This window comes from Rutilus rutilus, assembly GCF_951802725.1.
Source record: "Rutilus rutilus genome assembly, chromosome: 1".
In the NCBI taxonomy this organism is placed as follows: Eukaryota; Metazoa; Chordata; class Actinopteri; order Cypriniformes; family Leuciscidae; genus Rutilus; species Rutilus rutilus.
Genome location: NC_140209.1, coordinates 36297819 through 36319741, shown reverse-complemented (window position 1 = coordinate 36319741; position 21923 = coordinate 36297819). Strand labels below are relative to the sequence as shown.

The following is a 21923-nucleotide window of genomic DNA, read 5'->3' as shown; positions in this document are numbered from 1 at the left end:
CCTTCGCTCATTAGGACATGCTGTCTCTTCAGAGCCCATGCCATCTCCCCTGTATTGTCTCTGTTGGAGCTCCATCTTAAATTAGAACGGACAGTTCTGGAGCAGCACAATGGGCCTCATTGTTGGGCCCTGAAAGGCGAGCATGTGCTTAGCTAATGCTGCAATCACTGCAGCCAACCTCCAGGACAACTTCTACATTCAGCCTTTGATTAAGGAGGCACATTTAGGCATGGATGACTTCCTCAGAGGTGCCTGGGGGTTGTGGGAAAGAGACGTGGTGCAAGTGTGGCCTTGTCTATGGCTGCCGCCGACTGGACTTTATACAATCAGAGGTTATTAATAGTGGGCCTAATATGCTAGTTGGTTCCACGAGGATCGAGACATGAGGTTACCCCAGTTAATCTGGATGGGACAGGAGGTGTTTGAGGGATTTCCTCAGAGTTGAGAGATCTTACATAAGTCTCATACCTCAGATCAAGTGGTTTCAAGAGCCCAAAGACTATGTGGATAGAGGGTAAATGTTGAGGACAACAGGTGGCACTTGTACGAGCTTCAAACTTGTCCTTGTGGATAAAAGGACATGTGTTTGGCATCATTCCATAACTTCTGTCAGTGTAACCACACTCTTTTAGGAGACCTACGCATTTTCAGAGCATGCAGACGGGGCCAATACACTTTTTAAATAATTATTAGTACAGTGTTTAACAGTTTTTGTTTAACACTTTATAATGAGAATTGAATTAATGTCCAATTTGTATAATTAAAAAAAATCTTTTTATATTTTACAGTATTTATTAATGCTTATAAATGTACTATTACATGCAAAATTAACATATATCTTAATAAATGTAGTAAAAGTATTGTTCATTGTTAGTTCATAATATGCAATGCAATGTTAAAGTATGGAATCTTACTGTAAGGTGAACATTATTTAAAATGGTTTAAATTACTTTTCATTTTTTTTAATTATTGTAAAATAAAATAATCATGCAACTTCTTTTTCAAAGATACAAATAATTTATTTTTTTATTTTTTTATTATTTATATTATTAATACTTTTTATTACTGTAAAGAGAACCGTAATTCTTTATATAAATGATTGATTACCTAAACTAATCATGCAACTTCATTTTCAGATACAATTTTTTTTATAATTTTAATAATTTATATTATTAATACACTTAACATCTACTTAATTTTTTATAAATTACTGTTTATTTTAAATAGTTATGCAACTTAATTTTCAAAGAGATAAATATTTTAATATTGTTATTTTTTATTTATATAATAAAAAATTTTATTACTGTAAAGTGTCATAAACTGGCTGTATTGAGCACAAGGAGGAGTAGAAAACAAAAACAGTCTTTAATAAAAATAAACAAGGAACACTCGCAGGAGAATATATAACAGCCACGTTAATACCGACGATACCGGACACTGAACAGAAAGAACTCGAGGCTTAAATACACGGGGAACGTAATCAGAGAGAACAGAAACAGGTGTGTGCAAACCAATTAACAGCCAGGGAAACTAACTAGGTTTACTAATTAACACAGTTTACTCGGGAACAATGGTGTTCTTTCTGGAAGCATCATGTGATTGAGGAATGTTTACTCTGCCACAAGCGCTCTGAAAAATCAAAGTGACCACAAAATGAAACATGGACAGATCATATGACACAGTTATCAGTTGTGGACATTCATTTGGTGTAAAATCCCTCTATTCACTGACCTAAATAAGTCTAACTGAAACCGTAATGGGTTTTCATTTATCCTTACCATAGAGTTTTATATTGAGCTCGGGTTTTTGCTCGGGACAGTGTGTTAACTCTGATGAAAACACTAGTGTTATGAAAAACACGGTTTATGTTGGTCTGGGGATGGTGGACCAGCACAGCAAAGATGAACTGGTAAATACAGTCAATCAGATTTCTGATGAAGCTAGCTGACTAGGGTAATCCTGCTTGTTAGGTTTTAGCAACCTTGTTGGCATCAAAAACACATCATATGCCGGTGCCCAGTTACGCTGGTCTTTACGGAATACCCAAGATGCTGTTTTCCCAGTCAGATGCTCTAGATGTGGTCAGAATTACACTCCTGATGTCTTACCACAAAAACATTTGTGGTAAAATAATAAAAGAGGTTCTATGGCTGAACTAAACATGAAAAGCAAGCTGACACAGAGAGAAAACAAGACAAGCACTAAGTACATGCCTGTCATTGGGAAAATGAATTAAAGGATCCATTTAATCCAACTGTGCAAAGACTAATCATAGTCTTAATGGCCATACTCAAAGGAGTTTGTCTGTCATATCACAACACTTTTTACAGCTCATTTGAGCCACTCAGTTCCTTCTTTTAAAAGCCCCATATGCTTACAGCAGTTTCTTAAATGAGTCCAACTGTGGCGAGTTAACCTGCTCCTCTGTGATTCCTCTCGTGGGAAATCAGAATCCTTGTAACCTGTGGAAATGCAGTCTGTTCCCACGCTCACTGTACGAGTTTGGCAAACTCACCAACCTCGGCTGGCTCCGTAAGACCTCCACCTCAATCTAATCATGCCACGAGTCTCTGTCCATTATACATTAGCATTCAAAACTCTGGGGTCTGTATGATTTATAAAAAGAAGAAGAAATGAATAGTTTTTATTCAGCAAGGATGCATTAAATTGGTCAAAAGTGACAGTAAAGAAGATATTTATAATGTTACAAATGATTAAATAAATACTGTTCTTTTGAACGTTCAATTCATCAAAGAATCATGAGAAAATGCAAACATTATTAATAATGTTTCGCAGCAGCAAATCAGCATATTAATGATTTCAGAAGGATCATGTGACACTGAAGACTGGAGTAATGATGCTGAAAATTCAGCTTTGACATCACAGGCATGAATTATATTTTAATATGTATTAAAATAGAAAACAGTTATTTTACATTGTAATTTCTATTTCACAACATGACTGGTTTTTTTTACTGTATTTTAGATCAAATAAATGCAGTCTTGGTGAGCATAAGAGACTCTTTTGAAAAAATAAATAAAAGCTCCTTATTAATTCTTCTGTTAAAACTTGTATTCTTATATGTATTATTTTAAGGTTTTAGGCATTCGAGTCTTTTCTACTAAACTGAATGTAACTTTACACAGAAAAAGGTAATTTTTTAACATGCATGATTTTCATGTTCATGTCTTGTGGATGTACAATTTTAAAAAGAAGTATTTTAACGTTTACAGACTGGCCTTATTCACTTTCATAGTAAGTGCCTTACCTTAATTTTGTTTGTTTTTAAGAAAAGGAAGGACATGAAAATTCATTTTAAAACAACATTATGGCACAAATGCGTGCTGAACCTGGAATATTCCTGTAATGTTTCTATGGAAAGAGTGAGAACATTCAGTAAGAGCCTGGGTAGTTTTTCATCTGATAATGTCCTGGAGAGATGGGGCACGATAATGGTAAGTGGACAAAACCTAAACAAGGTCCTGTTTAAGTAAGGGGTCGGGCCATGCCTGCTCTGCCTCTAAAAGCCTTTTCAAGGGCCTCACTGAAGCCGTCGGGTCGTATTGAGCCGATTCAATGCTGGGACGGACGCTGGTGTCCACCCACTAGAAAAGAGCAGGTCTGTGACCCGGTAGGTGGATACATGGGCTGGCATGTTTACTACTGACCCTGGGAATGAGCCAGTCAGAGTCTCATAGAGAGTCTCATAGAGAGCCAAATAGAGCAGAAGATTATTCAGTCAGCTGACCAGTGCAGCACGTCTAGAGAGAGCAGGAGGGGATGGGGGTCTGTGCATGTGTGTTTGTGTGTGTAATGAGAGGGGGGCAGCTGATAGCAGACAGACTAAATCTGTATCTAACAGGTGGTGGTCTTGGTATCGTGTGGCGTTTCTGACCCTGCCCATGCACCCGACTTGACTTGTCGTAGTCACAGAGCTACTGCTACTGCTCTGATTAATTAATTCAGAAAAGATACTGTTTTCAACACTGATAATAATACAAAATGTTTATTGAGCATCATATAGGCTCGTGTGACACTTAAGATGGACTAATGATGCTGAAAAATCAGCTTTGCCATCACAGGAATAAATTACATTTTAAAGCATATTCAAATAGAAAACAGTTATTTGAACTTGTAATAAAATTTCACAATATCACTGTTTTTACTGTATTTTTGATCAAATAAATGCAGCCTTGGTGAGCAAAAGAGACTTCTTTGAAAAAAACATTAAAAAATCTTACCGGCTCCAAAGTTTTGAATGGCACTGGATAGTTCGGTTCGACTGAATTTCTCTTTCAAATGAGTTGAGAAAAACATTCAAAACAAACAAAACACACTTTTGTTTTTCAAAATTTTTTATAATAATAATTAAGTAATAATTTTGGATTCATGAGAGAAAAACGATTTTGTGTAGCTTTGAATGAATCTGGATCAAGAAAATGAAATAAACCGGAACTGAATTATAATCAGATTTATAGTTGATGACTGAAAGATTGATGACAGTTAAAACCTTCAACCTCACAAAGCATATTACAGCCCCAAAATGTGATTTCCCGTGACGCAAGGCAGACGAGTGAAGCCATAAGAACCCATGTTGCGGCAGTTTGTCTTTGGTGATTATCGTGGCCGGGCTCTGTGTTTTGTGTTGTGTATCCAGCATGTGTCTCACATGGCTGTAAAGTAATTTAACAACTTCACAGTCACATCTGCTTCACATTGAAAGGACGTAATTCCTCTGGCCCCCATGGACCACCACATAAAAGACACCTTACTCTACATCCTAACACGGGCCATGCGAAGGGTTTTCTTAGTGCTGACAACCTTAACGTTATTCGAAGACTGCTTTACAAGACACAGACTAGAAGATTATCTCACCGAGACTGTTAGAACTATGTGTCTTGTTTCATTGATGCTTTTTTCTATATCCTTTTCTTCAGTGAATTGAACCCATAACCGTCAAACTTCAATAAATCAGACACCGAAAATCTGGTTAAAAGACACCACAAGGGACTGAAACCTGAGACGCCGACTGCGTAGTGGGAAATAAAAGCAGCCAAAACTGTGAAATCTAAAATGGATTATACAAGAAGTGTATTATTACAGATTGGCTAGATTGCTGACCTTGAATGGCCGTCCCATCTGTCATGGTTTCTCTTCCTGTGTGTACAGTGATGGAGCAGCAGCAGGGTTGAGGGCCCAGGCATGGCACTCACATGTTTTGTGCCTCTCTTGATGGGGAAAATTAGTCAAACGGGGCTTCAAAAGCCAGCGGTTACTGTACCAGAGACAGATTGACTCCATGGGGCCACTGGTGCGTCCTGAGCCCTTGAGGGAAGGGAAGTCAGGGGGTCGTAAAGCCGAGTTCACTGGGAAGCAGATCAGGTATCGGGCTAGTGCGAGGCCCGGGACCTTTATGAGCTCTGAGGAACTCAGGCAGGTCATAATGGTGACATTGAGGCGCCTGAGACCGGCTCTAATACTTCTTACCTGCAGAGAACACTAACACAAGACTGAGACCCAAACCAAAGCATGGGAAACAGACAGACCTCACAATAAATGTGATGCATCAAAGTGAGATCGTGAATAAAAACAAAACATGACCATGAAAAAGGATTCCGTCCGTGCGTGCTAATGTACATAATATTTCCTCTCAGCTGGCTTTGGAATAATATTTAAAACATTAATATGAAGAACCATCAAATGCTGTGGGTCTGTCTTATCAAATTTGCTAAACTAACAAAAAAAATTGGGTTAAGCAAAGCATAATTGCCTTTTTATTACATATAGCATTTCTTCTTTTTATAGTTTTTCCTTTTTATATCATATAACAATAGCAGATATTTCAAATGTGCTCCAGTTGCTCTAAACCAAAAATACAAAGATCAGAGAGGTTGGGACAGTGAATGAGTCTCATTTCTGAGAAAAATATTGAACGGCAAAAATACTGGTCAAGTGACTTCCAGTACAAACTTTTTGCATCAATTCACAGCTTTTTCCAAAAGTAAAATGCTAGCCATCTGTGAGACTGATCTGTGAGACTAACCTTGAGGTAATTAATGTTCTGATCCTTTAAATGGACAAAAAAGAGAGACTTAGTGTGGTGGTATGTCATAATCAAACCGCACATCAACACATTCCAAACATCAATTAGCAATGAGCTCCTGTTATTTGGTCTACTACAACCAATAAGTACAACTAAATTGCACTAAAGTTTTAGTTTTATTTAATAACAGTATTTACTCTACCATTCAAAAGTTTGGAGTTGGTAACATTTTGTAAGTCTCTTATGCTCATCAAGGCTGCATTTATTTGATTAAAACTACAGTAAAAACAGTAATATTGTGAAATATTATTAAAATGTCATTTATTCCTGTGATGGCAAAGCTGAATTTTCAGCATTATCACTCCAGTCTTCAGCGTCACATGATCCTTCAGAAATCATTCTAATATGCATATTTGCTGCTCAAGAAACATTTATTATTATTATTATCAATGTTGGACACAGTTGTGATGTCTGTCTGCCACTTTTGATAAATTTGAATGTGTCCTAGCTGAATAAAGGTATTCATTTCTTTAAAATTTCAGTGAATTTCTTCCAGCATGGATAAATGAGAGGTTAAAAGAAAAGCAGTGTGCATTATTATTATTTCTTAAAGTCACTTGGATGTTACGTTGTTAATTTAACAGGTAACAAGTTACTTCACCCTTTACTTGGAAAAAAAGTAAGATGATTACATAATGCATTACCCCAAGACTGCAAATCAGATTGGTGAGTCATTCACTAATTCATCTGATGTCTGTAATATTATTTTTTACAGTACACTGTTTAATTAGGGATTACTACTGAACCTGGCAAACCACACTTTATCTAACCTTGAAAACACCCACTGCTCCGCTAAGTCCGATGAGACCAAAAAAAATAAAAAATTAGGACAAGTGAGCTCATCAGCCAGTCCTATCAGTCAGTGCTATTTTTCCCACGTCTCACGCTTCTCCCTCAGTGTGTGAACTGCGATTAGCATCACACACACAAAAAGAGTCTCAGCGTTTTCCCAGCACACTCGCTCTCTCCTGCTCAGCACTTTGTGAGAGTTCCCCGTGAGATTCTCACACAGCAGCGCTCTGTCATCCTACCCCTCCACAGACGCTTTCTCTCTCTCTCTTACGTTTGCCTACAGTATCGCTTCCCAATGGCTTAATTCTTCCCCTTGTCCCGCATTGGCAGATTGTGTCCCCTGTGATTACACAGATACTTCACATCACAAAGCCCATCCGAAACTCAACATAGCTGATGCAAGAAGAAAAAAATGAGAAGACATGGGCCAAAAAGAACACAATAAACAAACAAAATCAAGCAGGACAGCACTTTCGGTCTCGACTGTGTTAATTGGTACGGCCCCGGGAGGGACGCTGTTCTCACTGCTGTTCCAGATCCACCCCCATGTCCTCTCATAAACTAAAGCCCCAGTTAATATACAGTGGATATTCTCTGTCTCACGGGGCTGTAAGGCAGTCACTCATTAGCAGGTTCTCAGGATAACAGGACGGGGTCAAAGGTGAAGTTATGGGAAGAGAGTGGAAGTGGGGGAGGGGTGGAAGTAGGACAGGAGAGAAGAAAGGTGGGGGTGGGGGTCAACAGTTATGCAAATGAGTGGGTCCAGATAACAAGACAGTACAGACACCAATTAGCACAATAGATTATTCTGGGCTGCTAGATGTCATACTGCTTTTATGAACCAAGCAATAAAACAGGACCACTGACAACTAAAAGGCACTGTGTTTTCCTCTTGGGATGTGCACATTTAGAAACTATAGCCTGACTGGGCAACATGTTGTTCTTGTTACAGCGACAAATAGACATGAAAACAAACAGATCAAGAATTCTTTTTGGAGCTTGTTGCAGTTAATGAGAGTCTACAGGGGTTTTGTGTTTGAAGCTGTCGCCCACTTACCAACGCTGAGGCTTTTGACACTTTGGACAATGACTTTCGCGCTTGCAGGTATGACTTGTGTGGCCTTCATCATCAGCCTGAAATGACGTTTTATGGTGTTTAACTTACACACGTCCGTGCCACACACCAGTTTAGTGCGACATCTTCACATCCTAAACCCTGTGCTGAGCTTTCACACACAACTGTTGATTGACACCATGTTCAACACTCATAATAGCACTACAGCAGTGTTTTAGACAAACTACAGTCTTCATCTGTCTTTCCAGGTATACATGACGCATTGCGTAACCAAATATAAGAAGGATTAAATACACGTTGCACATCATCTCTGTCTTTCTGAGCAAGCGCATTACGCAGAGGTCAATTGTAGACCAATACCTGGTGAATTAAGCAGGGCTAAAATCGTACACTCTCAGAAAAAAAGGTACAAAAGTGGTCACTGGGGGCTGGACCTAAAGAGTGCATAGTACCTCAAAGGTACATAGAGACCAAAAGTGTACATATTAGTACCAAAATGGTACATATTAGAAGCTTTTTAAAGGGTACTGGCCCAGTGGCAGCTTTTGTATTTTTGTGTATAATCTTCTTGTGTTCAGAAATACTTGAAAGCCTGGAATGGTTTGATCCTCAGTCATTTAGTTTATGACGCTGAGTTTTTATCTGTAACCATTTACAAATCCAACAAATGTATGATACTTAGTGTTTTAAAATCCGGTCATGTAGTGTATTTCAAGTTTAAAATGTTTATGTGACATTATAAGTTTCAGTCTGTCTGAAATCCAATAATTTAAAATGCATGTAAACACACTTAATGAGGCTAACTAAACAACACAAATACACCATGGCTATCCTGGGCACATTCATCCAGGTTTACATTTGAATATCAACAGTGGCTTATCTCGCCATTAATTACCATTGAAAGCACCAGGAGATCCACATAATGAGATCTCTTGATATTCTCCCAGAGGAGCCATCTCAGCATTCCCAAATGCCATTTAGCATTCGAATAACCAAAATAGGCTGGAGAAAAGGTAATTCACCTCAACAGCGGTCACCCCACCCAAACCCCACAGCTGCAATATCCCATTGTTTTCAATGAAAACAAAGGAAACTGTTCAACATCTCAGTGCCTGATACCCCAGGCCATTTAAAGCTACTTGCTACAATACAACTGTATAGAACATCAAGTATTTAAGGGGGAAATCAAAACATATAAGATAAAGTTAAAAATGTGGTCACTCTGACAACAGCATCATTGCATAGATCAGTTTGGAAGAGTCATGGCTGGAATGAGATCAATGAACCCAATTACAAGGACATGGGGTTACATCATAAAAACTGGCAGCGTTCTCAGAACCCAAAACCCACTCGAATTTGTGGCTGGAATGTGATGGGTGCTTCTAGTGACAGGCCTATTGGCATGCAGCGAGCTATTAGAATGAGAATAGAGGCCTGATGAGAGAGACCTACAGTAGTGCTTTAGAGCTTAATGGGCTTCGGGCAGCACAGAAACATGTCTCAGTTTTCAATGGTTGGTTCATTGTCTCGCTCAGCAAGGTAGTGGCAGGCTACAAAAGGGAAGGGTATAGGTTGAAGAGAACTCTTTCAAAGAGGCTGAGTGATCCAGAGCCTGATTCTCCCACAAACAGCAGCGTCCTTGTCCCAACTTCACTGTTCCAGCACTATACAAAGAGAGCCAAGCGGCTCCTTTCCCATCATTACACCTCCCACTTCTTCCCCAAACTGTAATCAGCCACAAAATGTTACTTTCAAAAGGTTGGGGAGATGATTTGCTTCTGCTTCTTGTATGTAAATCCCACATATGGTTCCAATGCTTCTCAAAAAAAAAAAGAAAAAAGAAAAGTGTTTAATTGCGGTTCCAAATGGTTACACAGGAAATGATTGAGACGAATGAGCAGTTAATTAAAGTTTTCCTTATGATTGTAATTATGAATGGTCATTCGTGTCAGTGAAATATTTAATATCACTTAGAAGAGTTCTGGGAGCACTACGTGTGTTATGTAATTTTGCCACATTACGTATATTGAGCATTTGTGGTTGAGGACAAGCCCGGACTAGCCCGGACTAGCCAGGGGTGCAATCTGACCCCCCACTGCTACAGAAAGGCCATTTAATCCATTGCTAAATTTCCCATAATCCATTTGACATGGTGGAAACAAAGCACAAGTTACAGCAACAGCAGCTGGCACTGTGACACAGACCCTGACGTCCAACATCTGCAATAAATGACAGTCCAACAATCTGCAATTCTCAGAATAACAAAATTAAGTCTCCTCTAAAGGATCGCAGGATCTGGCGAGAATGACGGGTGAATCCAATGCTTGGATGAGCCCTGGGAAAACAGACAATGTTTATTTGTTAAAGTTGCAGAAAAGCAGAGGTGCAAACCCAAGTCACCCGAGTGCATTTTCTCATTCAGGAATATTTATTCCAAGGCTGAAATAAATGCGCCGTGAGAGAGAAGGACATGATGTATAAAAAGGGCCGTGGCAGAAGCCAATAGCTCTGTTTATTCTCCCAGCATGGCTGTGCTAGCATTGATAGGATTACAGGTCACACCAGAAGTGAGAGCCAGGGGACTCCGCGGCCCCTCAGAAGCTGCATTATGTTTCCCTGCTCTGGATGCAACCGTAGAGGATATGCTCCACGGGATTTATAGCCCCAAAAAAGACAAATAAATAGAGAATGTTTTCCCCTCATCTGGCTAGAGTACATAGATATTTTTTTCCATCAACTGAAAAAGATTTTACCCAGATGGGATGAATATAGTTTCATTGTATCACTGTGTCCTTACAAGAATTATATCCAGGGCCATCACTGTCTAGAATCCCGTTTCATCCAAGAGCTTTGGAGAAATAAACCTGGAAAAAAAGAAGGAAAGAAACAAGACAGTGAGACACTGAAGCTCCAAGGACAGTCTCACACTTGGCAGGAGATGGTGCTTGTATTATTCAATCGAACATTTCACAGATCCCCATTAAATATGTCAAATGGCCATGACCACCATCTCAAAGAGCCATTTTCCCCTTTAGTTGGGGAAATAGATGACTAGATGTATGTCATCTATTGTATTCAATATTTGAAAGTTCTGCTTTGTAACTGGCCAAAAGGAAGAAATGACCCCCCAAAAACAGATAAATGTTCCATTATGTGGATCAGAATGATAAACAGGAGACTGTAGACTGACAGACAACCACTAACCATCCCACTGCATCCTTGTATATATCCACTTTACAAGGATACAGTGGGACGCCTTGTAGCCGTCATCCTCACATACAGCTGTTGTGAATTTAACCTCCATCTTCAAAGAATTTGCCCAATGGTTGGAGGGAAAAGAAAAGACAGAGATAAAATTTTTTAATATGGAACGGATGAAGGAAGGATGTGCCTTTATCAACATGATGCCATTTTACCACTCCGAACAGACCGCTCTCATTACCCAGAGCATCTATGTTTGTACTTGTGGGTATTACGATCAAAGCGAGTCAGTTTGCATCAAGGGAACTGTTTAAACTGAATGGCCAGATAAGACAACTCTGTCCTCAAATACAGCTAACATGCTGAAATTGCTTTGTTTACCCTACGCAAACATTCAAATCCCAAATCAAACAGTTGCGCCAAGCCTTAAGAGTTTGTGTTTTGGCAGGCGGGAAAGGGGGATATTCAGACAGGGAGCATCCAGTGTCATTTAGCAAGGATGCTTGCCACACGCATTGATACACCTCTTTTTTGTGCTACACAAATTTAAGTGACTATAAATAGCATAGTGGTAATCATATCCATTCATCTGAAATTCTCCATCATTCAGCTCCATATGCCATGGTGGGATAGTGGGAAGGGGTTGCAGGGTTGTTACAGGAATGGGGTTGTAGCAGGATCACTGGGCATTCTTGTGGGGAAGCGGGTTGCGCTTGATGGGAGATTTCATTTAATTGGAATTCGGCGGTAATGTCTTCAAACGGGGAAAGATCCAGGATGTGGTATGGAGGGCAGATGGGGAGCCTTTTTTTTTTTTGAGAATGAAAGAGAGGATAGAAGAAAAGAAACTTTTTTCTTCCCTTTTTTGTTATCCACCAGAGGAGGGGGGGGGGGGGGGGGGGGTGACTGGCATGAATCTGGGAAACAAGCGGAACTTTCGCATTGTGTGGTTTAGTCCTGCTTTTCATTGCACAGATTGTTTGAGGAGTCTGACAAGGAGCCTGTCAAAGTGTTCCTCCATACCAGAGTAAAAAAAGGGTGCTGATCCTAAAAAAGAACAGAGGCCGGGGGAGGTTGAACCCTCTGCCTGGTTTCTTATACTTGTTTTAACACATTTTTTTGTTGGCTGCTTCAAAAGATTAACAAAAGATGCTGTCAGTCTGTTAGCAGCACTGGAAACTTTCACGCTTTGTCTTGGACCTGTAGAATTTCTGAATGAGCAACACTTTTTTTTATTATTCTTAATTATATGTTCCAAATGACCATTTCTTGAGTGTTAATATCTCTTTTATCAAAAACCAAGTTAGTTATTCAGCCTGACTTGAGAGTGAGGCCTAAAATGTGGTGTCGGCTGCTTGTTTTGCAAGCAAGCTGTTGAGATGGCTAGGATCTAAAGCATTTAAGTCTGTCACCAGCAGTTGCCGAGCTGTCAGCTGGAAGTCATGGTCAGGGTCGTGCTCCCAGCTCTACAGGCACTTCATCGCAGAAGAGGCGCCATTTTAAAGCAAGCATAATGATCATGCGGTTGTTTGAAGGCCTCACAAGGTCAGCTGCTGTGGATTGACTGGAGCACGCCATCATTGTGAGCTTGATTTGAATGTTGACGTTGAGAAATGGCTGGTACTTGATGTGATTCAACATGCCTGCAGTTGATGCATCCATGTCAGTAGCAATCTTATTCTTCAGAGGTGAATCTAACAAAGACATGTTTTTTATTTTTTAGTTTGCAATAACAAACTGATGTCTGTTTGTGGGACAATTTTGCTTTGTGACAGTCATGTTCTTGTTACTGTAAATGTAAGAGGTTTACTCTTTACTGTAGGCTGTGACTTTAAATTTAAGGTAGCAATAAACTTTACAGAAAACTCAATCATTTACATTTTCATTTACTTCATGCAAAAATAAATAAACAAATTGATTTATAGAATTGATGGAAACAATAAAATAAATAGATTCTCATTATTTTCTTTTTTAATTTTGGGGAAAATAAGACCCCACTTATGTATTATGTAAACAGTATATGCTTACAGGATGTAACCCATGTTGCAATGAATAAAAATCTATAGTATATTTACATATTTGTACAATTATTTTCTGTAATGAAACATATGCAATTAACTGTGATTCTAGCACATACATAGTTTGTATTAAAAGAGCATGCACTTTGAAAATGTTTAGGCCTGTTTGTCCTCTTCACCCTCCCCCCTCTTTATCCCTCGCCTGCTGTCCTTTAACGCGTCCTCCCATTGACAGTCTCTCTGCGGTTCCCACAGCACAATAGCCATCAACGCCCCGCCTACTGGGCGTGACCAATGCTGAGGGGCAGTTTATAAAAGCCCCTCCGAGTTACAATGAGGAGACTCTCTCAGCGCTAGTATGCTGCAGCTGTATGACACGCTTGTATTTTAGAGGAGGCTATTGGAGCGAAGTTTAGATTAATGCTGTGTATATCACAAAGAGAGCGTCCTTCTCTTAGAGTTTAATAAACATGCTGAAAACGTACGGTAGTAAAGTTGCGCTCTCCCTCGCGGGAGCGACAGTCACCTGTCTCGCGCTACTGTTATTTTTGTCGCAGCATCAGCGGATTCAGATTGATGAGATGCAGAACGAGAGTGAGATCGGGTTGCGCTCACTGCAGAGTCTGGGGGAATCAGAGGTGGATGATGAAGCTCAGACTGAGCAGAATGGAAAGAAAGGATTCTCTGCCTATTTTTCTAAGCTGACCCGCAGCAGGAGGGAAGCGGATAAGCCCACCGAGGCGTCCGGAGTGGCGACAGACGCGCCGCCTGCTGAGGACATCAGCGCGGATGACATCTTCATCGCAGTAAAGACCACTAAGAAGTTTCACCGGTCCAGACTGGATCTACTGCTGGACACCTGGATCTCCAGAAATATGCAGCAGGTACGTCAGTTTACACTGTTACAAAATGTTTCCATAACTTGTTGACAGTTTTGGTTAGGTAGGCTACATATTTCACCAGCCGGAAATAAATGGGATTTTATTTTCGTGATGGCTGCGAGTGTTTAATATCAAGTCACGCTTGTATGTATCTTTATACATTATATGTAAATATAATTCATTTAAATAGTACTAATTTGAGAATTATATAAAATGTAGCACGAATATTTTTATGAATTTTGTTTTCCATAATTGTTGCAAGTTTATTTTCCTTTTTGTAGCTTACATTACCTAATGAAATTAATTTACCTGTGAACATTGCTGTTTCATGTTAAACATACAGTAGTATAATGGTGTTCCACTTCAGAGACCCTTTGGATGATGCCATTTATTAACATACCTAATAATAATAATAATAGACAGCCGATTAAGTAAAGATGTGTGGAAAAATATCTTATCAGCCTATCTATGGTCTTAATACTAACAAAGTGTATCTACAAGCAGGACCCTAAAACTTTTTAAATAGTTTTTCAATAGTATTATTTGCATGGCATAAAAAAAAAAAAAAAAAATCATATTCATAGTCTCTCTGTGCTGTCTGTAGCAATTGCTGTGTTGCTCACAGAGCGATGGGTGGCTGTAAGTCCCCCCTTCTCCCCTCCTGCTCCATTGTTTGGGGTGTCCCCGTGAATACGCCAGGGCTAAGGATGCATCACAGCAGCGGCTTCAGAGCTGTCCCCTTCTCAGCACTAACAAAGCGTCTTTCTGAAGGGGGAAAGAAAAGCTTTGCCAGCCCCTTGTCTCCCACTCTCCATGGGAACCGGGGATCTGGAGCAGAGGCTGGGTCAAGCTACCCAAGCGGTGGGAAAAGAGAGTCTTCGTTATAGAGATGCTGGGTGGCACAAAGGGACAGCATCTATAGGCAAGGAAAGGCTTTTCAGCAGCATGCCGAGTGGCTCACAGTATGAAAATACAGCTCTGAGAAACAGGCCTCTTTTGCAGCCAGCACAAAAGCATTCTCGGCACCTCGACAGCAGCAAGCACAGAGCAGTCAAAGTGATTTTACCCACCACCTAGAGTGGTCGCTTATACATTTTTATAAAAGTCAGTTTAATTTGCCTCGGGGCTCTGTCACAATCAGTTTCTCTCACACCTTAGACAAGAGGGGGTTTTATTATTGTCATTTGAATATGACACAGCTATAACACTTTTATATGCATGCAGAGTCTGAGTACAAAGATCATTATGTCTGTGAAGGTACTCTGAATATAAGAGCATGTGGAATGTGAAAATTTAAATCAGACAACTTTAGCTTCTGCACTCATTCAGTCAGCTCAGATTTGTCTTTCACTATCCAGCTAAACTGATATGACCACTCCAGGCTTCAGGCGAGATTGGAAAACTAAGAGTCGATGGAAGTTAACCCACATAAGAGAGAGTTAACAGCAGGGATTAATAGCAGCAGCTGGTGGGGAGCAGTGCAGACATAAAAGACCAGTGCAGACCAGAATACAAGGGGGAGTTCTAGGAGAATGAGTGCCAGGTGGCCTGGTCTCAAAGAACAAAAGATGGCCCTAATGCCAGCTATATGAATCCTCACATGTACACATGGAGGGCCGCTCTCAAATTATTTAAACATTCATCAGTGCAACACCTGAGTATGTTAAATCCCAGTTATTGTCATCTGAACGGCCGGGGATTATCCAAAGGACTCCGGTGTACTGTTTGGCCACTTGCCACAATGGCTGGCACCAGACAAGTGTTTCAACGGGCCAGGCATTGTTAGACCTACAGCATGGGAACTTTGTCACATATGCCAAGTGAGATGTTGCGTGACCGACATTGTGAATATGTTCATAGGGGTTAGAATCTTGTGTAGAAGGATCTTTCTAACTTGCTTACCTACTTCAAATGCTGCCCTGACAGGTGATGAACAGCTCACTGTCTTGGGCTGTTTACATGTAAACACTGAGAGTAGATCCAATCTGTGTCTGCTGTTGACACTTATGGCAGCCTGTGGCTCTTCTTGGTGGGAAACTGTCTTGTCTTTGTTTAGAGTTAGTCACGGTCAGCTAGAAGCTCCCCTACCCTTGTCAGTATTTCTCTGAGAGAATGAAACCCTAGAGCTCTGTTGCTTTCTGAGTACTTGTTTCTGATTATTAAAAGCATGCTTTATAATTATCTTGACTTGATGAGTCAGGACTCTTGAATAGTGTTATTCTTTTCAGTCAGATCTGCCCCATTTTGAATTGTTCACGCTGCAGCTTCTGGCTTCCGCTGTTTCTCTAAATTTCCCCCCTGGAACAATGCAGCTTCCCCAGTGAGAGAAATTCACAACAATGAGAGAACAGCCTGTGCCGCGGCTGTGGTATCCGGTGTCCAGTTACACAGACAGCTACCAAATGCCATCAAGATCAAATGCACACTTGGTTGACGCAGAAGAAGTACCATGACCAACCTCATTACTTCTATCTGAAATACTTAACTGCATAATTACTCACTGTTTAAGGCAGTAGTTTCTCTGGCTTAAGCACAAGATGGTTAAAGCTGTGCAGATCTATTGTGGCACGAGTCTGTGCAAGTTTCTGGTCTCTTACTGGCACAGGTAGAGGGAGCAGGGCTGTGTGGTGTTTAATAGAGGGAGTAACATCTCTCCACTTCCTTCCTGGGTAGAAGGAGACAGACAGCCAGGCTCCTTGCTCTCCCTGCCCTATGCCAGACCTGCCTTTGGGGGGGTGGGAAGTCCTACCAACCTCTGCCCAACCGAACGCTAACCCTCATCCTTTCTTGTGTGCCGAGAATGCTGGGAAAAGTGCATTTAGAAGACAAGACTTGACATTTATGAAAGAAACCACAAAAGGGTCATTTTGGCTCACAATATCTTCAATAAAAGGGAAACGGAGAAACAAAGCATTGTACCAAGAGAGGCCTCTCTTTAGTTAACCACTGCAGCTGTATGCAAATCCAGGCAAACATATTTAGGCTTTACCCAGTGACAGCTTTACCCACTCCTCATTGTCTCAATGCAAAGGGACAGTGGGAGCAGGGTTGGGGGTGAGTGGCCACACACACACATTGTAATGCACTAATCAGCTCTGAGGTTTCTCTCTCTGTCAGTGCCCGGCCTGCCTTGGCAGCTGCCTGTGTGATTAGTCTGTCCTTTCAGCGGAACTCTGTGCAAACAGCGCCAGCCTCTGATCCTTTACCCGGCCCAACCGCCAGCCCTCCCTGAACAAACAGAGGCCTTGGGCCCTGGCCCCCGAGTGCTGCGCTAAACATCTGCTTAGAGTTTGTTCTGCAAACCAATCAAACATTATCTTGCAATGTTTGAACGTTCAAAAAAATGCGACTGTGGAAAGGGGGAACCAGTCCACGTGTGTGTGCGTGCGTGCTGGCATTTGAAAGGCAACAAAACATGAATCCACTGTTGAGATAAAGATCACAAAAGAGCTGAAGCTCATAAGAGAATAGTTTTGTAGCGTAGGTGTACATGTTCAAGGCCAGTTGGGTGTGGGCAGGTTGATCTGTTCAGACACGTGGCTGTGATAAGGCGGCGGGTGGCAGGTGCTGTCTCACCTGAGGTGGAAAGCAAACAGGTTAACGACAGTGCATGACCAGGGGCACGCCGCCTTTTCATCAGTCTGTCTGAGGCGTGTGGCGTCTTCTTCTCAATGGCTCCTTTGAGCTGGGGCTGCTGCCTTGCACCTGCTCTGTCTTATCTCCCACAATGAGATCCTGATCCCACCCCTTCTATTTTAACGTTAACAAAACCCTGAGGGGTCAGACGTCAGTGAATGCACACTAGGGAGAATGTATATTCATCAATCCGAGTATGTTTGGGAGAATAGGACATGGCGCTCCTTTCTTTTCTTCCAAATGACTTGGCCATTCTTTTTTGGGACATTTTTAACATGTCTGAAGTGGATAGAGGGATGAAGAATGGAAAGACTTGGGAGGCGGTGAGGGGCAATGGAATGGGGGTGGAGTGTTGGGGGTGGTGGGGGTAATTGGGGTGGTCTGCTCCCCGCTTTGTTCTGGGCCTGGGATGCTTTGGGGCGCAGAGCAGTTGCCATGGAGAGACTGACAACAAGAACAAGGGGCCTTTATTTTTGGGGGTAGAGTTTGGCTTGTTTAACTTGCTGAGTTTTCCATGGCGTAAAACTCAGACAATGGTTCCTAATCAGTCCGCTTGGGATAAATAGCTCTCGAAAGCACATGATTCCAGTTTGGAACACGCCAATTCCTGTTTCGTCTTTGCTCTGGTGCAGTGATTAATTGACGAACTTGTGTGGCTGCATTGAAAGAGCTAACCGGGCTTTGTCTTTGTTTTTGCAGACGTACATCTTCACGGACGGCGAAGATGAGGAACTAAAGAAGAAAATTGGTGAGTGCAGCTTCCTCAAGCAGAAGTCACAAGGCTAGAAATAAGCAGACATTCCCTCTTTGATATGCGCATAGTTTGGACTCAGTCTTCTAATCCTCTTAAAAATCCTGTGCTTAGTCTACGGGGGCTGGGCTGTTAGAGGGGAGATGGTAATAAGGCGCGTGCAAAGTCACCTGACCTATCAGATAATGGCCATTTCTCAAGTGATAGACATAAGTGGAGTATTACATGAACACTGACAAAGTATCCATCTTCTTGTCCAATCAGGAAGCCATGCCATCAACACCAACTGCTCTGCTGCCCACAGCCGCCAGGCTCTGTCCTGCAAGATGGCAGTTGAGTATGACAAGTTCATTGAGTCCAGAAAAAAGTAAGCATTGTTTGGTTATTGTTACATTATGTTTCAGCGTCAAAGCAAACCATATTGGATGTTCTAATGATATCTCTGTATGGTTTAGGTGGTTCTGTCATGTGGATGATGATAACTATGTGAATGTGAAGACATTGGTGAAGTTGCTGTCCAACTACCCTCACACTCAGGATATGTACATTGGCAAACCCAGCTTGGACAGGCCAATTGAAGCCACAGAAAGACTTGGGGACAACAAGATGGTAGGTTTTCCAAAATATCCTCAATTTGTATATACATTGGTTGTAAAGATGAGGAAGAGTGTTAAGAACAGAAGCTGATGTTTTTGTTTCTCCATTCCAGAGACCTGTCAATTTCTGGTTTGCCACGGGAGGTGCAGGCTTCTGTATCAGCCGTGGGCTAGCTTTGAAGATGAGCCCTTGGGCAAGGTGCAAAAACGTTTCAACTATCGTAATGCAGCATCTAAGAACACAATGTTTTAAGATATTAATAGACTTTGTGTTGACTTTTTTATGACAGTGGTGGCCATTTCATGAACACTGCTGAGAAGATTCGTCTTCCTGATGACTGTACCATTGGATACATCATCGAGTCAGTTCTTGGGGTTCCTTTGACTCGAAGCAGCTTGTTCCACTCACACTTGGAGAACCTGCAACAGGTGTCCAAATCAGAAGTACACAAACAGGTAATGCACTTTAATGAAAACTTGATACAGGAACATCTTGGTTCTGTAAAATACAGTATAGTTGTATTAACGCATTGTTTCATTCGATTTCATTTAGATTACATTGAGTTATGGAATGTTTGAGAACAAGAGGAATATCATCAACATGAAAGGGGCTTTCTCTGTTGAGGAGGATCCATCCAGGTAAGACAAATTTCTTAACATTCTAGATCATATTTGGATGTCTCTCTTATTTAAGTCTGCATGCATGTACTAATATAATCTCTTTTTTTAATCTCTCTCAGGTTTAAGTCAGTGCACTGTCTGCTGTACCCAGACACTCCGTGGTGCCCTCCTCAGGTTGCCTATTGAGGCGACCGGCTCCTCTGTTGTATCCTCGTCCCTCACTGCCTCGGTATCTGAAAGGCATGAGGGACCAGTGTGTTATTGAGCCGTGTGGCCTCTGCATTTACTCTGCAGTGGCGCACGGCATTCCGTGGTTATACTGGGCTGCTGTGCGGCCCGCCTTTAAACGGTTCCTTCCTGCCTGGTGCCTGATCTTCCTGTCCAACTCAGACATGACGGAGGGCCCGGCTTTCAGAAGGACGCTTTCAGCGCCAAGCTTTGCAGGCAATCAACTGTGCTTTATGTCGTTATTGTTGCTTGTATCCCATTTGCAATTCTCATAGAATGTAACTTTCTAGTATACCCAAGCCTTTTGCCAGCTTTATGTGCTTAGTTTTAAATTTTAATTAGCAAATTAGAGCATACTTTATATTTTATTCTCTCCAAATACCATTCAGGATGTTCTTTCCCTCAGGTTTGAGTTAACGATTGAAATCTTTAAAATAGTCGGAGCAGATAAGTAACATGGGTGCTTTATTATTTAGTTCTAAAGGACTCCGGACAAATTGAATGAAATGAAGGTCTTTTATTTGCAAATTTATTTCTTTGATGTCAGTGTTATTATAATTATTATTGCTATTATTTTTTTTAATGATATTTTGTGCTGGCAATAGGCAAATTTTCCAAATATGCTGTCAGGTTATTTTAATCTGTGGCGTATGAGGATTAAGCACTTTTCTCCCTAAATCCTCTGGGCATTTTATGGTGATTGAACTGTTATAACTTGTAACTTTATAACTGTTAAAGCTGTGTGAAAATGCACCAAGTGGCCCAAATTTTTTGATCTTTACATTATTTAATGCCAATGCATTTACACAATCTTGGCAGATAGATATGAGATTTCTGGCATGATTTATTATATATATATTTTTAGCTTTCGCTCAAAGATGTACTGAAGTGGGAGTTGCACAGCTTGGTTTGAATGAACTGTTGGTTGCTCAAGTAAAGTATCGCTTCGCAATCGCTAATTCTTTTGAATTGGCACCAGGGCCACTGTCAACACAATGTACATTGTTAAAACAGATGGCAGCTAAAGTTTAAGACGTGTTTATAGCACAGATCCGAGTTCTATGATTCCTCTTGCACAAAGTGGTCTGGCCTAGAGCCATAGTTTTTCCCATTCCTTCACGGCTGGCAGTTGGACATCACTATGCCGACTATACAAAACATGTTAAGTGTGAGCTTTACATGAGCAACAACAGTGATCCTTACAGAGTTTCGGTTTCTCTGTGGGAAATGACCCATATTGGGTGAGCCTGTATATATTATGTAATAGCAGTATTTATGTACTGTGCCATGTTAAAACAATTGTATTTGTACATAATTGTTTAGATATTCTATGCATTTTGGTCACCTATGGATCAGGCCTAGTTCTGATGAGTCCTTTAAAATGTCTCTCTCTTTTTTAAATGCTCTGAAATTTGCTAATGGCTGTAATTTATAGTCCAGTATCTGGATTCTTTGTTCAAATGTTGTCCTCTCAGGGATCACAATCCTGATATTTTTACCATGGGCTACCTTGGTAATTCCCCATTCAGCTTTTGAATAAAGCAGCATATTTGCTAAGAAACTTTGCTGCACTGTTGTTTGTTTTCATTCTGACACACACTACATACATATTTCAGATTTAAAGGAAGATTGGCCAAATTTTTTTAATTCTGCCATCATTTACTTACCCTCATGTTGTTCCAAACCTGCACAACTTTCTCTGTTCTGTAAAAAAACTAAAGGAAAAATTAAGAACATATTTTTTATTCAATCCAGTTGAATGGTGACAACAGATTCAGTAGTTAAAAACTTACATTTTTGTTTGTTTCTCACTCAAATCTAACATATGATTCATAGGGACCACTTTTTTCATCCACAATGAATGGTGACCAGGTGCTGACAATCTACTTTCACTGTATGGAAGAAAGCAGCGTTGTCATTTTCAAAAACTTTTCCTTCCAGTTCCTCAAATGAAAGAAAATCATACTGGTAACGAGTACAAAATGACATAATTTTGGTGATCTATCACTTTCAACAACATA

At 40.8% G+C, this 21923-nt stretch overlaps 1 protein-coding gene across 2 annotated transcripts; it reads left to right on the top strand.

Annotated features, from left to right (window-relative positions):
• Positions 1-13529: 13529 nt before the first annotated feature.
• On the top strand, positions 13530-21466 carry lfng (LFNG O-fucosylpeptide 3-beta-N-acetylglucosaminyltransferase). 2 transcript variants are annotated; one of them, XR_014625063.1, is made up of 9 exons: positions 13530-14073; positions 18406-18454; positions 18722-18824; positions 18913-19066; positions 19167-19252; positions 19344-19509; positions 19607-19692; positions 19794-20448; positions 21173-21466. XR_014625063.1 is itself a non-coding variant. In XM_084385998.1 (8 exons), exons 1-8 carry the CDS (start codon positions 13660-13662, stop codon positions 19858-19860), a joined length of 1125 nt encoding a protein of 374 aa, XP_084242124.1. In that variant the 5' UTR covers positions 13530-13659; the 3' UTR covers positions 19861-21466. The 2 variants fall into 2 exon arrangements, 1 of the variants encoding a protein (XP_084242124.1); XM_084385998.1 differs by having other exon boundaries at positions 19794-21466.
• The last annotated feature ends 457 nt before the right edge of the window (positions 21467-21923 follow it).

What these genes read in the sequence shown, in the direction of transcription:
- lfng (XM_084385998.1), top strand. Translation starts at nt 13,660, where the DNA reads ATGCTGAAAACGTACGGTAGTAAAGTTGCGCTCTCCCTCGCGGGAGCG. An exon ending in GGAACTAAAGAAGAAAATTG is followed by an intron (nt 18,455 to 18,721) that starts GTGAGTGCAGCT and finishes TTGTCCAATCAG; the next exon opens with GAAGCCATGCCATCAACACC. An exon ending in AAGATGAGCCCTTGGGCAAG is followed by an intron (nt 19,253 to 19,343) that starts GTGCAAAAACGT and finishes TTTTTATGACAG; the next exon opens with TGGTGGCCATTTCATGAACA.